The sequence below is a fragment of the Narcine bancroftii genome, chromosome 2 (assembly GCF_036971445.1).
Source record: "Narcine bancroftii isolate sNarBan1 chromosome 2, sNarBan1.hap1, whole genome shotgun sequence".
NCBI lineage: Eukaryota > Metazoa > Chordata > Chondrichthyes > Torpediniformes > Narcinidae > Narcine > Narcine bancroftii.
In genome coordinates, this window is record NC_091470.1 from 31879719 (window position 1) to 31896326 (window position 16608).

The 16608-nt window shown below is 41.5% G+C and overlaps 1 protein-coding gene across 1 annotated transcript in view; it reads left to right on the forward strand.

Annotated features, from left to right (window-relative positions):
• The first annotated feature begins 6817 nt into the window (after positions 1 to 6817).
• Positions 6818 to 16608, forward strand: part of LOC138752855 (uncharacterized) — a 61980-nt gene continuing 52189 nt past the window's right edge. The window contains exons 1-2 of the mRNA XM_069915475.1: positions 6818 to 6923; positions 7114 to 7793. Coding sequence (XP_069771576.1) covers positions 7121 to 7793 — 673 coding nt within the window. The 5' untranslated portion in view covers positions 6818 to 6923; positions 7114 to 7120. The remainder of the gene's footprint in view (positions 6924 to 7113; positions 7794 to 16608) is intronic.

Sequence of the window (16608 nt, forward strand, 5' to 3'; positions counted from 1 at the left end):
ACCTCTCCCTTTCCTATCACCCAGAAGCATAAAACATTACAGCACAGTACCCCCCCTTTGGGCCTCGATGTTGAGCCGACCTATATATTCCTACTAAAATTTTTTAAAACTAAACCCTCCCTAACTCCTACCCCTCTTCTTTTATCCATGTGCTTGTTGAAGTGTCTTAAACACCTCCAATGTTTCAGCCTCCACCATCACCCCTGCCAAAGTATTCCAAGCACCCACAACTCTGTAAAAAAACTTACCTCAGAAGCCTCGCCTAAACTTTACTCCCTTCACTTTGTGCAGATGTCCTCTAGTGTTCAATACTCCTGCCCTGGGAATGTGGACAATCATTCTATGTCATGATTCACTTGTACTCCTTCCAATCTAATAAACTGCAATTTGGGTTCATAATGTGCCCCCCCACTGTACATTAAAGAGACCAAATTCAGATAGGGTGATCAGTTTGGAGAGCATGGGCACTCTGTTCGCAAGGGTGATCATGACCTTCCTGAGACATGCCATTCCCTGGAACATCGGAAAATGAAAGGAGATTTGATAGAGGTATGCAAAATTATGAGGGGTATGGATAGGGTAAGTGCAAGCAGGCTTTCTCTATTGAGCTTAGAACGGGTCAATATAGGTCGGGGTGAAAGGTGAAATTGTAAGGAGAACATTAAGGGGAACTTCTTCACTCAGAAGGCCATGAGAGTGTAGGACAAGCTCCCAGCAGAAATGATAGATGGGGGCTCAATTTCAACACGCAAGCAAAATTTAGATTGGTACATGGAATGGAGGGGTTTGAAGGGCAATGGTCCAGCTGCTGGTCGATGGGACTAGTTTGGAACAAATAGTTGGCAAAGACTAGATGGGCTGAGGGGTCTGTTTCTGTGTGTAGTGTTCTATGATTCTATTGTTCTAATGCTCAATCCCAATCCTATCCATCATCTCTGTCTGAAGCCTCCTCTACTGCCACTCTGAGAGTACAATGTTTACTAAAACCATAGAACACGACAGCACAGAAACAGGCCAATGTGGCTCTTCTACTCATTTTTTTGCCTCATCCCAGTGACCTGCACCCAGTCCATATGCCTCCATACCTCTCCCATCCACGTACCTGTCCAAATTTTTCTTAAATGTTAAAATTGAGCCAGCATTCACTACCTCACCACCACTCGCTAATGGACTGGACCAGAATGTTAATAAAACAAAAGAGATGGTTGTCAACTTCAGGAGTGCCCAGGGGATCACTCTCCGCTAACCATTGACAGCTCTCTCGTTGAGGTCATCAAAAGTACCAAGTTTCTTGGAGTGCACTTGACAGAGAAACTCACCTGGTCCTTGAACACCAGGTCCAGAGCCAAGAAAGCCCAGCAGCGCCTCTAATTCCTGCAAAGTCTGAGGAAAGTTCATCTCCCACACTCCATCACCACCTAATTTGGAAGCTGTACCGTAAGACCCTGCAGTGGATAGTGGAGTCAGCAGAGAAGATCATTGGGGTCTCTCTTCCTATCATTTTGGACATCTACTATACACGATGCATGCAGGAGGCAAATAACATGGTGAATGAATTTTCACACCCCTCTTGTAAATTTTTCTCCCTTCTGCCATTCAGGCCCACATTTCTAGATTGTATTTTCCATCAGTCTCCTTATTTCCTAGAACAAATGTGTATGTCATGGATTTTTATTGTAACGTGATTTAATATTTACCTCCTATTTGTATAAATCTGCTCCACGGTCCTGAAGAAACACTACCTCGTCTTTACTGTGTATTGCATTAGTAGTTACGGTATGAATGACAAATAAAGGTGACTTGACTCAGTTAACATCTCGTTCCACACTCCCACAACTCTCTCTGTGAAGAGGTTCCCCCTAAACTTTTACACTTGTACTCTTAACCCATGTCCTCTGGTTTGTATCTCACCTACCCTCAGTGGAAAAAAAGTCTATCTACATTTTCTCTGTCTATCCCCCTCATAATTTTGAATACCTCTGTCAAATCTCCCCTCATTCTTCTACACTCCAGAGAATAAAGCCCTAATCTGTTTAACATTTCCCTGTAACTCAGTTCCTGAAGTCCAGGCAACATCCTAGTAAATCTTCTTTGCACTCTTTCCTGTAGTTAGGTGACCAAAATTGCATACAAACCACCAAATTGGCCTCACTAATGTCTTATACAATTTTACCATAACATCCGAACTCCTATACTCAATACTTTGATTTATGAAACTCAAATGCCAAAAGCTCTCTTTACAACCCTATCTACCTGTGTTGCCACTTTCAGGGAATTATGTATCTGTATTCCACATGCCTCTGTCCTGCCGCACTCCTCAGTGCCCTACCATTTACTAGGCATGTCCCTTCTTGGTGATGTGCCGTTGCTTGGGTAAGGACACCGACGTTAATAATTTGATGGTGCCAGAGGATTTGGAGGCTGTTGCAGAGTTGAATGTATCTCTCCGATGCTTTCATTTGTCTAGTGTAGATAGACAAACTCTGAGACGTCCAGTTTCTCTTTCCACCATGTCCTCTGGTTTGTATCTCACCTACCCCCAGCATTTTTGTTTTTTGTCCACGTCAAGTTTTAGTTCAAGTGTATTATTGCATGTACCAAATGTGACATTTCTTTTGCAAGCAGTCCAGCTAGACATATCATATATAACACAGCAAGTAAAACAGAGCGCAGAGCTAAAGAGGAAGAGACAGTTACTGAAGAGCAAAGGCAAAATAATATTATCATTGAGAGCTTTGTGCACTGAATGATGTTGCCCTGTGTCTTCTTGATGTGCAATTAAAGGTGATATGCCCAGAAGTACATGCTGGATGTTCTGAAGCTGTGGTTCTCAACTGATGGGCCATATTATGTTTCCATGTGGGTCTTTAAAACTGCTTAATAAAATACTTTAAATTTGATAAAGATATGTTTCTTATAGAACTGCCTTTTACTTGCTCAGCCATTGCCATGAGTGGACTATGGCATATTAGGCCAGAAGCCAGGTGGACCTTAGACTGAAAAAGGTTGAGAACTACAGCAAGTTTCCTCCCACATTTGGTCAAGGGGGAATGGTTCACATTTTTTACAGCTATAGCCAATCATGCCAGAGCCTGGAGCATGATTGAATTGGCTAAGATGAATGTGTGCTTGTAGGATGGAAGCTGACCTCATTCTTATCTGTCTGCAATTTGGCACCATGATCAGTATTGGGCTGGGCTGATGGTGACTCATGGTGACTGCTGCACTCCAGTCACGTGCAAGCAATTGAGTCGAAGAAAGGAGTAATGCAACTTTTCCAAAACTGTCCCAAAAACACTCCATTCATAACAAATTTATTTTGCAAATTGCAGAAAAATTCAATATTGGAATATAGTATTGGGCTACACTGTTAGCCTAGTGGTTAAGCAATGATGTTACAGCGCCAGCAACGGGGACTCGAATCTGGCGCTGTTTGTACATTCTCCCCATGTCTATGTGTGTTTCCTCTGGGTTCTCCAGTTTCCCCCCACTCTTTAAAACATATGAAGAATGCAGGTCAATTGAGTATAATTGAGCAGCAAAGGTACAAGTGCTGGAAGTGCCCGTTATTGTGCAGTGTGTCTAAATGTAATTTTAAAAAAATTTAATGCCATTTGATAAATAATCTCCTAATGTGTTCAGTACATGGAACACACACACACACACACACACACACACACACACACACGCACACACACACACGCACACACACGCACACGCACACACACGCACACAGACGCGCACACACACGCACACACACACACACACACACACACACACACACACACACACACACACACACACACACACACACACACACACACACACACACACTAGATTGTATTAATCCTAGATTGTATGTGTGGACTTGACAATAATTTGTGCAAGAAGCATATTTTGTCCAGAAGGAAGAAATTGTGAATAATTTAACCAGTTTGTTCTATCAAAATAGTCTGTTGGCAATTAAAATATAAATTGTGAATTGAGCAGGCCAAACGCTTTTCTCCAAGTTACTAGTTAAAGAGAGCCTTGAGATAAGCATTTTCAGAATCTAGAATACATAGCTTTGCAGTAGATAATTGAGTAGAAATGGATACATACTTCCTGCAAGTCCTTGGTAGCTTGAAGGTCAAAACAGAACTTTGCACTTAGGAAATATTTTGGCACAATTTAATTTATACCAATGCTCAATGTTTCCAATTGTTTTAAGAACCCTTATCAGGGGAAGTCATAGAGCCAAGCACCCCAGTTGCAGGCCCTTCAAATCAAGTCAATTATTATCGTCTGATTGCCCAAGTACAACCCAACAAATCAACTTTCTCCAGCCCTCTGAGCAAAACACACAGACACATAACCAGGCATAACACACATACAGCCTGGTGGTTCTGGTTCTAATAATCCTGTATCTCTTTCCCAATGGGAGCAGCTGAAAGATGCCCTCTTCAGACAACGATCCTGGTAGATCACGTCGATAGGTGGGAGGGAGACTCAGTGATCCTCAATGCCACTATCATGGTCCTATGGATTGACCTCCAATTCATTTCTCTGCAGCAACCGTGCCACACTGTGATGCACCCGGCCAGGATGCTCTCGATCAAGCATAATGGTAGCCGGTACCTTGTCGACCATTCTCCTCATGATATGCAGTTACTGTTCTGCCTTCCTGACAAGTGAGGAGATGGATGTGTGCCTACAATAGGTCACTAATTAACTCAACCCATCAAGTCCAAACCTATCCATCCAAAATCTATTGTGCAGCACTGGGTCTGTAGCCTTCAATACCTTTGAGATTCAAGTTTTCATCCTAAATGCTTCACATCCCCTTAAACAATCGGTTCTGGATTCCAACCATCCTCTCGGTGAGAAAGTTCTTCTTCAGATCCCCATGAAACCTCTTCCCCCAAAACCAACCTCTGCCAAGGGAAACTATCTTCCCCATCTTTGTGTCATCATAAGTTCATAAGTTCCTGCACTCCTAAACTCACCTTGGTCTCCTAGCATCTCTAGAACAAGCCTCTGCTTTATTTTTGTCTCATTTCCTGTGATTAAGCTCTGTATATCTGTAAGAACCATTCAAAATTCAACACTGGAGTCGAGTCATCACCAGCTCAATTTAACTGATTTTTAAAAAATAATATTTATTCACAATTAAACATATATACAAAGGCCACCAGTGCAAAGGCTGTGTTTTACATTCTGAGTATCAAATATACACTCAATAGGCTCTTTAGTTCAAATTCAAGTTTATTATTATCATACAATTTTAAAGTACAACTGGACAAAATGGTGTTCTTTGGTACTCAGTGTAAAAATATGCAAGCACATATGTAGACAAGGCATACATATTTACAAGTGATTTATGCAGTACATACATAAAAATTAAAAAAAACATTAAAAATTCTTATTGCAATTTACACCATCCATTTAGAATCTGCACATGGTAGTGTAATGTTCTTGTATAGCTCTCTTGCCACTCTAGTTGCCCCATAGTGTGATTACATTGTTTGAGGGGCTCTTCCATTGGTCCCATACCCTCAACTGATGCTTGTTCTGGCTGACTTAAGTCGCTTTAAGGTAGAATTGCTGGGAGACTGCGGCTCTGGGGCGGCTGCGGGTGTCTGTGAAGGGACGTTCAGGTGGCAGTGCTAAAGGTGATGTTCTGCCACCTGAAAGGTCCGCAGCGGTGAGAGGTGCCGCGAAGCAAACGCCAGTTCCTGAGTTGGGGCAGGGGCAGCCATCTGACAGCTCGCCTCCCCGCTGTCTGACAGCCCCCCCTCCCCGCTGCCGACAGTCCTCCCCACCTCGCTGCCTGACAGCCCCCTGGTGTGGGACTACAGGGCTGGAGCAGTGGCGCAGGACTACAGGAGATCCATTCTACTCAAATGGAAAGACCCTAAACCACTTCCTTCATTTGAATGGTTTTCCCAAACTATAACATGTTTAATTTTAGGAAAGATTAGAAGTGGTACTGTTGACTCTTTGGTTAAATTTAAAGAAACATGGAGGGCACTTCGTCAGCATTTTCATATGATGCAAGTTGATCCTTTTCAACATTTTTTTTTGTGAGTGTAGAGGAACAGAATTAATCACAAAATAATTGTTGAACCACTGAAACATGGTAGACCAGCATCTATTTTCTTTTTAGTTTTGTTTCTTAATTTGGGGGATATATTTTGTAATAAAATTTGATTCCTTTTCATGTTTGGCCTTTAAGAGATTGGTAAGCTCAGTTGACATATGTTGCTCTATGTCTGAGTTTGTATATGTTAACTGTTGTTAATGCAATCCCAAACTCTTTGTATCATTCTTACGTTTTTATTAATCTGAAAATGAATAAAAAGTTTGAAAAAGAATGTTTAATTAATACATGTTGATTTTTGATGAAGAACTACCTATACCTAGACTTTTCATAGAAATTCATGTAATAAGTTGTTTCATTTTTCTGCAACACTGCCGTTAATTATTTTGTGAAAATAATTGATGTTGATCGTCAGCTGTGCAAAATTCATTGCAATTATAACATTGGATATTTATTACAGGAATGCATTTCTGTTGGTTGTGGGAATTGGAAATTAAAGTGTGATATTATCTGCTTATTATTTAGAACAACTGCAGTTTAGGTTGATGTTCTCTTTTGAAAAGAAAAATAACTGAAATGAATATCCCAAAAGGCATTTGTTGTGTTTTCAAGTATTTAGAGAGTTGCTTGAACCCAATTAGCAATGCAAGCTTCATTGTAAACAATGTTTACCATCAGATTGAAGGTCAGTTTCTGATTAATACATAACTGGAATGTTTACATTTGCTGCAGTATAAATTTGAATTATAAATCAATATCATGTAGACGGGAGAAGAAAGCCACACTAGGAGGAGTCTGATTTACTTTAGATAGAAGGACCACACAAAACTACAACTGAAACCAAGTAAGAAGTTCCTGACTTAAATGGACTTGCATGGAAATTGTTGTCAATTTACAAATCTGCTTAATTTATTAGTTGTAACAAAACATCACAGTTAAAATTGTGCAGAGCCTGAGTGTAGCGTGAGTGAAGAGAACTCGGACAGTGAGCAATCTTGAAGCACTGGAATAGAAGTTTGTTCTTTGTTTTGCAGGTTAAAGATGGGGAAATTGATTGCAGTCGCGTTGATGCTGGCTGCTGTTCTCCTCGGTGGAATAGCCTGTGTCAATGGGAAAAATTCTACATTGAAGGTTGTAACAACTTCGAAAATCCGCTCTGGTCCACAAAGTAGGAGCAAGCTAAATAGACAACTGTCTGTGCTTAGACTTTCGGCTATAAACATAGACTTTGGCTTGCGTCTCTACAGACAGGTCGCCGCTCAGCCAAGCTCAGTTTCCAAGAATATTTTCTTCTCACCATTAAGTATCTCTGCTGCCCTGAGCATGCTCTCACTGGGTACAAAGCATAGCACACGGGATCAGCTTCTGCAGGTCCTTGGGTTCGGTAATATGTCGCAAAACGACGCAGTCGAGGTGCACAATGCATTCCAATATCTCCTGCAAGATCTCACCAATGGAAGTAATGATCTGCAGTTGCTGATGGGGAACTCTCTCCACATCCAGCAGGGACTAATTCTTCAAAAGAAATTCTATGATGAAACAAAGCAGTTTTACAAAGCAGAAGTACAGAGTGTTGATTTTAGTGTGATTGAAAAAGCAAGAAAGAAGATCAACACTTATGTGAAAAGGCAAACACATGGCAAAATTATAAACTTAATTAAAACCCTTGATCGTGAGACAATAATGATACTTCTCAATTATGTCCTGTTCAAAGGTAGGAAACATTTTGAAAATATTATTACCGGCACATACACATTACAAAGATTTTGAGGAAAAGGTCGAATTTCTCCCGCTCAAACAGGAAAATACTTCTATAGTGTAACCCTTGTTTTGTAAGTGGGTTATAAAATGAAGTGGTGGGTTTGAAAAATGGTGATTTGAGCAAAAGGCATATGTTTTAGTTCAGAGTTATCTCATGAACTTTGGTGCAGTAGCATACGATTAATCAATGAACACAGATGAGTTAATAAGTGCCAGGAATGGGGTTTTATGCAGTTCAATATAGAACGAGGGAAAACAGGACAGGGTAGGATCTTAATTGAGTTAGTGCAACACTTGTGTTTAAATTAAAATTCAAAGATTAGGTGCTTTGCTCTTTCAGAGGTGACTGCTATAACAACATCTTCATGGAATCCTAAGTCACTGAAAATGGACCTTATGGTCCACCTTGTCCATGTCAACTATGTCAACTATGAGCAAATTGTAATGAGGATGTGGAGAGTCTGCAGAGGGATATAGTTAAGCTGGATGAGTGGGCAAAAGGTCTGGCAGATGGAGTGCAATATTAGTAAGTGTGAGGTTATCCACTTGGGCAAGAAAAATAAAAGAGATGAATATTATTTAAAGGGTGAAAAACTACAGCATGCTGTTGTGCAGAGGGACTTGGGCGTGCTTGTGCATGAATCGCAAAAAGTTAGGTTGCAGGTGCAGCAGGTTATTAAGAAGGCAAATGGAATGTTGGCCTTCATCGCTAGAGGAATTGAATTCAGGAGTAGGGAGGTAATGTTGCAACTGTACAAGGTACTGGTGAGACTGCACCTGGAGTACTGTGTCTAGTTCTGGTCTCCATATTTGAGGAAGGATATACTGGCTTTGGAGACGGTCCAGAGGATGTTTACTAGGTTGATCCCTGGGATGAAGGGGTTGACTTATGATGAAAGATTAAATCGTCTAGGATTGTATTCGCTCGAGTTCAGAAGAATGAGAGGAGATCTTATAGAAACATATAGGATTATGAAGGGTATGGATAGGATAGGTGTAGGAAGGTTTTTTGAGCTGGCCGGGAAAACCAAAATGAGAGGACACAGTCTCAAGATTCGGGGGAGTAGATTTAGGACAGAGATGAGGAAAAATAATTTTTCCCAGAGAGTAGTGATTGTTTAGAATTCTCTAACCAGGGAAGTGGTTGAGGCTGCCTCATTAAACATATTTAAAATTCAGTTAGATAAATTTTTATATGATAGAGGAATTAGGGGATATGGGGAGAAGGCAGGTAGGTGGAGTTAGGTCATAAATTAGATCAGCCATGATTGTATTGAATGGCGGAGCAGGCTCGATGGGCCATTTTTGGCCTACTCCTGTTCCTACTTCCTATGTTCCTATGTTCCTATAACTGTGATGCCATTTGCCCACTTAAGGCTCAGGCCCCTCTTTGCTCTTCCTATCTAACTACCTATCAAAATACCTTTAAATATTACCCCTGCTCTCCAGAATTCATGCAACTGGCAAAAAAAAATCGCAGAAAATAAATAGGTAAAAAAAATACAGGGTTAAAATTGGCACCTTAGTTTGCCAAATACACAACACGCAATCTAAAGCAACCGGAAAATTCACTTATCTGGCATCTACCAATCTCATAGGTGTTGGGTACCACACGTTTTACTGTAATATCATCTACCTTCACTAACTCCATCCTCAGACAGATTCACATGAGATTTTGTTTTCTTTAATGATGTTTTGAATTTGGACAATCATTGATGAGGCCAGTGTTTGTAGCCCATTCTTAATTGCTCTCAAAATGAGTTAGACCAGTGGTTCTCAGACTTTTTTTCTAACAGACTATATTCCTTTACTTACCATCAACCATCTCTAGCAAACCCAAGGACAACCAGTGAGTGGAAGGATGGGAGGCCCTGCCCAGACCACCGACAGAAATATTGATTTGTTTAGGTGGGAACATCTATTGAGAATTTTTGGGGATTTTTGTTCACAAACTTACAACTTTGCTTCACATGTTACTGTTGATTACATTGTAGAACCATAGAAAATTACAGCACAGAAAGAGGCCCTTCAACCCTTCCAGTTTTCTGCCTAGAGCCCCACTGACCTGCACCCAGACCAAAGCCATCCATACCTCTTCGATCCATGAACCTGTCCAAATTCTTCTTACATGTTAAAATTGAGCCTGCATTCATCACTTCAGCTGGCAGGTCATTCCACATTCCCACCACTCTCTGAGTAAAGAGGTTCCTTTTAATGTTCCCCCTAAATATTTCCCCTTTCACCCTTAACCCATGTCCTCTGTTGTATCTCACCTACCTTCAGTGGAAAAAGTCTACCAACATTTACCCTGTCTATCCCCCTCATAATTTTAAATACCTCTATCAAATCTGCCCTCATTCTTCTGCACTCCAGGGAATAAAGTCCTAACCTGCTTAACCTTTCTCTGTTTCTCAGTTCCTCAATTCCCAGCAATATCTTAGTAAATATTCTCCGCAATCTTTTAATCTTATAGTTATCTTTCCTGTAGTTGGGTGACTAAAACTGCACACAACGCTCCAAATTTACCCTCACCAATATTTTATACAACTTTACTATAACATCCCAACTGCTATACTCAATACTTTGATTTATGAAGCTCATATGCCAAAAGCTCTCTCTGCAACCCTACTTTCAAGGAAAACACCACCTTCAGGAAATTATTCCCAGATCCCTCTGTTCTTCTGCACTTCTCAGTGCCCTACCATTTACTGTGTATGTCCATTCTTGGTTTATTCTTCCAAAATGCAACACCTCACACTTGTCTGCATTAAATTCCATCTGCCATTTTTCAACCTATTTTTCCAGCTGATCCAGGTCTCTCTGCAAAAGCCTTCCATGCTATCCATAACACTTCCAATCTTTGTGTCTTTGCTGTGTTGCCTCAGGCCCCATGGATGACTATTGTTCGTGGACCACAAGCTGAGGAACAGTGACTTCGACCATTTTTGAGGAAGCTATCTGCCACCCATATTACACCCACGCCAACCGTTTTGCCAATCTACACTAATCCCACTCCCTGCATTAGGCCTGGATCCTTCCATGTCTTGTCTATTTCAGTGCCAGTGTAAAAATTTCTTACTATCACAAATGTATGTGTCTCCATCATCTCCTATCATTTCCAGATATTATCCACTGTCTGTGTAAAATCATCTTTCCCACCAAATCCCCTTCTTTCCACCTTAAACCAATGCTCGCTTGTTTTTTTGACGCCCCCTACCATGGGAAAAAAAAATCTGACTATCGACTCTCTCCATGGCCTCTGATAATCTTAGATATCACCATCAGATCATCCTTACCCTCCATTGTTCTATGGAAAACAAGCCTAAACTGTACACTCTGTCACAACAAGGAAAGACCTCTAATCCAAGGAACATCCCAGTGAATCACCTCGATGATCTCACATGGTCTTTTAAGTGAAGCAAGGGACAGGCATAAAAGCAGTTTGTACTGAACAAATATTTCACACCTTACTGTCATGTAGAAGATGCTCTTTTTAAAACTCATATCATCAGATTCATGGACAATTTCTTCCTTGCTTTTATCAGACTATTGAACGGACCTCTCATTAATGAAATGATGATGTCCTTGCACTGTTTTAATTGATTTTCTTTAGCTCTGTGGTTCTATACTCTGTCCTTTTGCTTTATTACCTCTTGTGTTTAAGTCTGGGTTAATATGCCTGACAAGCATGCACACAAAAACAGGCTTTCACTGTATCTCTGGACGCAGGACAGTGCACAGTTTGATTCAATTCAAATCAGACAGCAATGATTGAGCTAACATTTCAGATGGCCACATTTCAGCAAAGATGTATATCTCTTTTAAAAAGGTCCAGTCAAATCTCAGAATAAAAGGAAAATAGTTTGAGGACAACAAAGTCCAATATTTAATTGAATTGCTGATTTGTGGAGTTTTACAGCATAAAAACAGGCAGTTTGGCCCAACTTGTGCATGCCAACCAATATTCCTGTCCAAGCCAGTCCCATTTGCCTGTGTTTGATCCATATCCCTCGAAACCATTCCTGTCCATGTACCTGTCTAGATGTCTAAAACTAAAGGCTTAGATTCAAAGAAGGGGGTGGGAGTTGGGAGGAAGTGTTTTAATAGAATCCCGAGGAGAAATCTTTGCATGCCGCCGGATGTTTGCTATGTGGAACACGTTGCCTGAGGAGGTGATGGAGTCAGGAGTTCTCCTAATATTTAAGTATCAGGATGAGCACCTGAATTGTCGGTGCATGGAGCAAGTGCGGGAAAAAGAAATGAGTACTTGATGCTTGGCATCAATGTGGTAGAGCAACAGTTCTGTTTCTATGCTGTGGGACTCTCAGACTTGGGTTCACTCAGGATAATGCCTGAGGATTACATAGTTCTGTGCAGAAACAGATCATCCAGCACAACCAGTCCACTAATGCTGCATTCAACCGCCCTTCTGTCTTTCTCTTCCATCTCCACCAATGTAGCCCTCTTATTCCTTCTCTCCTCTATGCTTGTCCAAATTCTTAAATGTATGCATTATATCCACATCAACTACTCGGTTTCACATTCCATTGCTCTTTGGGTAAAGGAATTCCTTTCGACTTTTCCATTGGAAAAATGAAACAAATGATGAATATGAGTTCCATTGACCCTTTGCCTTCTGCTGGTCAGTAGAACATTGGAAATCTCTCTGCCTCCAAGCATCCAAAAAACATTTCATTACTTTAAAAACTTCTATTGGGTCACTACAAAGTAGTCTTCATTATGAGAGAGCAATGCATACTTGCATTTTACATATCATCCCTGTAAACCTTCCATGAATGCTTGCTGTTACCTGTACATTCCTTTCATGATATGATAAACCAGAACCATATATGAACTCCACAATCAAGGTTCAGTACATGACCTCACTAATTTTAAGTCTCTCAAGAAATAAATAATATAATCAGATTGTTTATATTATGGCATTTTTAACAGACAGTCTACTGATATTCCAGGATCCCTTTGTAATTCTATCCCACTACCCTTGTACCTACAAGTATTAGGTGAGCTCCCATTTCTTCCTGATGAAGTGAACCACCTTTATGTGCACTGAACCAAATTCCCAACTATGTGTTCATTATGCACATGTGCTGGAATGTTTAGGATAAACTGCAATTCCCCGTCTCACCCCAATTTTCCAATTTGGTACCAACTGAAAATGTAGAAATTGCATTTTTGATTCAAGGTGTAAACAAGTGATGTACAGGTAGTTCCTAACATATGACCATAATGGGGACCAAAGGATTGGTTGCAACTTGAGCTGGCTGTAGGTCAGATCGCTCCACTGTGCATGCCCGAGGTCATGCAACATTCAACAAATGAATCTTTAATGGGGACCTTGGGCTTCCATGGGGAACGAGGACCTCAGGCTGTCCAGGGACCTCTGGCTACCACGGGGAATGTAGACTTCAGGCTGCCGCCACGAGCGTGGACCACTGTATACAGTACTTTTAATACAAAACATGTACTTGTCTTCTTTGGCTTGGCTTTGTGGATGAAGATTTATGGAGGAGTAATGTCCACGTCAGCTGCAGGCTCGTTTGTGTCTGACAAGTCCGATGCGGGACAGGCAGACATGGTTGCAGCGGTTGCAAGGTAAAATTGGTTGGTTGGGGTTGGGTGTTGGGTTTTTCCTCCTTTGTCTTTTGTCAGTGAGGTGGGCTCTGCGGTCTTCTTCAAAGGAGGTTGCTGCCCGCCGAACTGTGAGGCACCAAGATGCACAGTTTGAGGCGATATCAGCCCACTGGCGGTGGTCAATGTGGCAGGCACCAAGAGCTTTCTTTAGGCAGTCCTTGTACCTCTTCTTTGGTGCACCTCTGTCTCGGTGGCCAGTGGAGAGCTCGCCATATAACACGATCTTGGGAAGGCGATGGTCCTCCATTCTGGAGACGTGACCCACCCAGCACAGTTTGATCTTCAGCAGCGTGGATTCGATGCTGTCGGCCTCTGCCATCTCGAGTGCTTCGATGTTGGTCATGAAGTCGCTCCAATGAATTTTGAGGATGGAGCGGAGACAACACTGGTGGAAGCATTCTAGGAGCCGTAGGTGATGCCGATAGAGTACCCATGATTCGGAGCCGAACAGGAGTGTGGGTATGACAACAGCTCTGTATACACTAATCTTTGTGAGGTTTTTCAGTTGGTTGTTTTTCCAGACTCTTTTGTGTAGTCTTCCAAAGGCGCTATTTGCCTTGGCAAGTCTGTTGTCTATCTCGTTGTCGATCCTTGCATCCGATGAAATGGTGCAGCCGAGATAGGTAAACTGGTTGACCGTTTTGAGTTTTGTGTGCCCGATGGAGATGTGTGGGGGGGGCTGGTAGTCATGGTAGGGATCTGGCTGATGGAGGACCTCAGTTTTCTTCAGGCTGACTTCCAGGCCAAACATTTTGGCAGTTTCCACAAAACAGGATGTGAAGCGCTGAAGAGCTGGCTCTGAATGGGCAACTAAAGCGGCATTGTCTGCAAAGAGTAGTTCACGGACAAGTTGCTCTTGTGTCTTGGTGTGAGCTTGCAGGCGCCTCAGATTGAAGAGACTGCCATCCGTGCGGTACCGGATGTAAACAGCGTCTTCATTGTTGACGTCTTTCATGCTGAAGAAAATTGAAAAGAGGGTTGGTGCGAGAACGCAGCCTTGCTTCACGCCATTGTTAATGGAGAAGGGTTCAGAGAGCTCATTGCTGAATCTGACCCGACCTTGTTGGTTTTCGTGCAGTTGGATAACCATGTTGAGGAACTTTGGGGGGCATCCGAGGCACTCTAGTATTTGCCAAAGCCCTTTCCTTCTCACGGTGTCGAAGGCTTTGGTGAAGTCAACAAAGGTGATGTAGAGTCCTTTGTTTTGTTCTCTGCACTTTTCTTGGAGCTGTCTGAGGGCAAAGACCATGTCAGTAGTTCCTCTGTTTGCGCGAAAGCCGCACTGTGATTCTGGGAGAACATTTTCAGTGACACTAGGTATTATTCTATATAGGAGAATTTAGGAGAAAAAAAAATGTACTTGTACAATAGTTTTAATAAAGATTTTTTTTAAATTTTGGCAATGTGAGCAGTTGGATATAACTCATGTAGGTCAGAGGTGAGGACTACCTGTATATTGTGATGAGCTCTGGTCCCTGCATTGATTGTTACAGACCTCCAGCATCCACTTCATTACAATATGAATCGCTATCCTTTCCCACCACTGTCTGCATTCTGTTTCGAATCCAGTTGATAATCCACTTTGCCTCTCGACCCCCATTCTTCTCTCTTTGATTTATTCATTAATGAAGTCCTTTATCGAAGGCATTTTGGAAATATTGCTAAATTATCTTTTCTATTCCCTCTGCTCTAAAAATTGATTGGAAAATCATGTTTTTTTTCCCCCCTTTGGAAACCCATTCTGTATTTTTTTACTATAGAGTTTAACAGCACAGAAGCACCCCCTTTACCCCAACTTGTTTATTGTCATCCAAAGCTAGTCCTGTTTGTCTGCATTTGACCCATGTGACCTCTAAACCTTTCCTATCTACACCCCTGTCCAAATGTCTTTGAAATATTGCGTTTATTGATTTCTTTTCACTTCTGGAATATCTAATAAACCACAAAAGTATGCCTAAAATGTTTTCAACGCCATCGTTATTTCACAAAGAACCACGTAATGTTGTCATTGGGCAACATCTGCGTTTTAAAGTTGCTACTTTAAACATTCGAGAGCATTGTCCTTTGAATATCCTTCCCCTTGGCCAGATAGTAGAAGTTCAAAAATCAGAATGCCAGACATCCGGACTACCTAAGAATCCGGATTTTTCGAAGACTAAGGCTTTGGTGTGTGTGCATGCATGTGCAGATGCTTCAAAAACACAGAAGCAACAAACGACCACTATATTTTTCTTTAAAACTGCTTGTTTCGTTAAATGAAGCATGCTGTATTTTCTTATGAATAGACTACCAACATTTACCTGTTCATCTCTTCTTTATTCCTCCTTAAATGTGAATTTTAAAATTACTGTGCGAGAATCTGGAAAATCCAAAAGCCCAGGCCGACCCAATCCCCAAGCAGTCTGGATTTGCAGATTTCCACTGCAATTGTGTTGGGTTGCCAGGGTCTTGCATCATGAGTTCTCTAAAGTACATCTTTAATCTAAAGGGGAGTTTTACCATTAGGGCCTTTTATTCCCACTGTTATGGGGAAGAAATGACCAAAGTTCCACCTGTCCATTGTGTGTGAAGGTGCGGGATGAAATGGTTAACCTTAACAACATTCTTAGAAGTCATCTGTTTTCAGTGCTTCTGCCTTCTATTCTGGTGGTTTCACTTGGGCAAAATCACAAGATGTTTTGGGAAATGGGTGATCTTGAAGGCTTCAGAATCAGAATCAGAATTTATTGCCATGAACAAGTCATGAAATTCAGTGTTTTGCAGCGGAATCAGAGAGCAAACAATTCATATTATAACCATCTTACAACATTCCTATAACAAAAAAAAACAAAACTAATAGAGCATGAAAAGAAAAGCAGTGTCTTTGGTTCATTGATTAATCAGGAATTTGATGGCAATGGGGAAGAAGCTGTCCTTGTACCGCTGAGTGCTCGTCTTTAGACTCCTGTATCTTTTTTCCTGATGGTAGCAGAGTGAAGAAGGCATGGCTTGGGTGTTGGGGTCTTTGAGGATAGAGGCTGCTTTTTTAAGACACCATGTCATGTAGACATCCTCGATGGAGTGAAGTCTGGAGCCTGTGATGTTGCAGGCTGAATTAACAACCCTCTGGAGTTTAT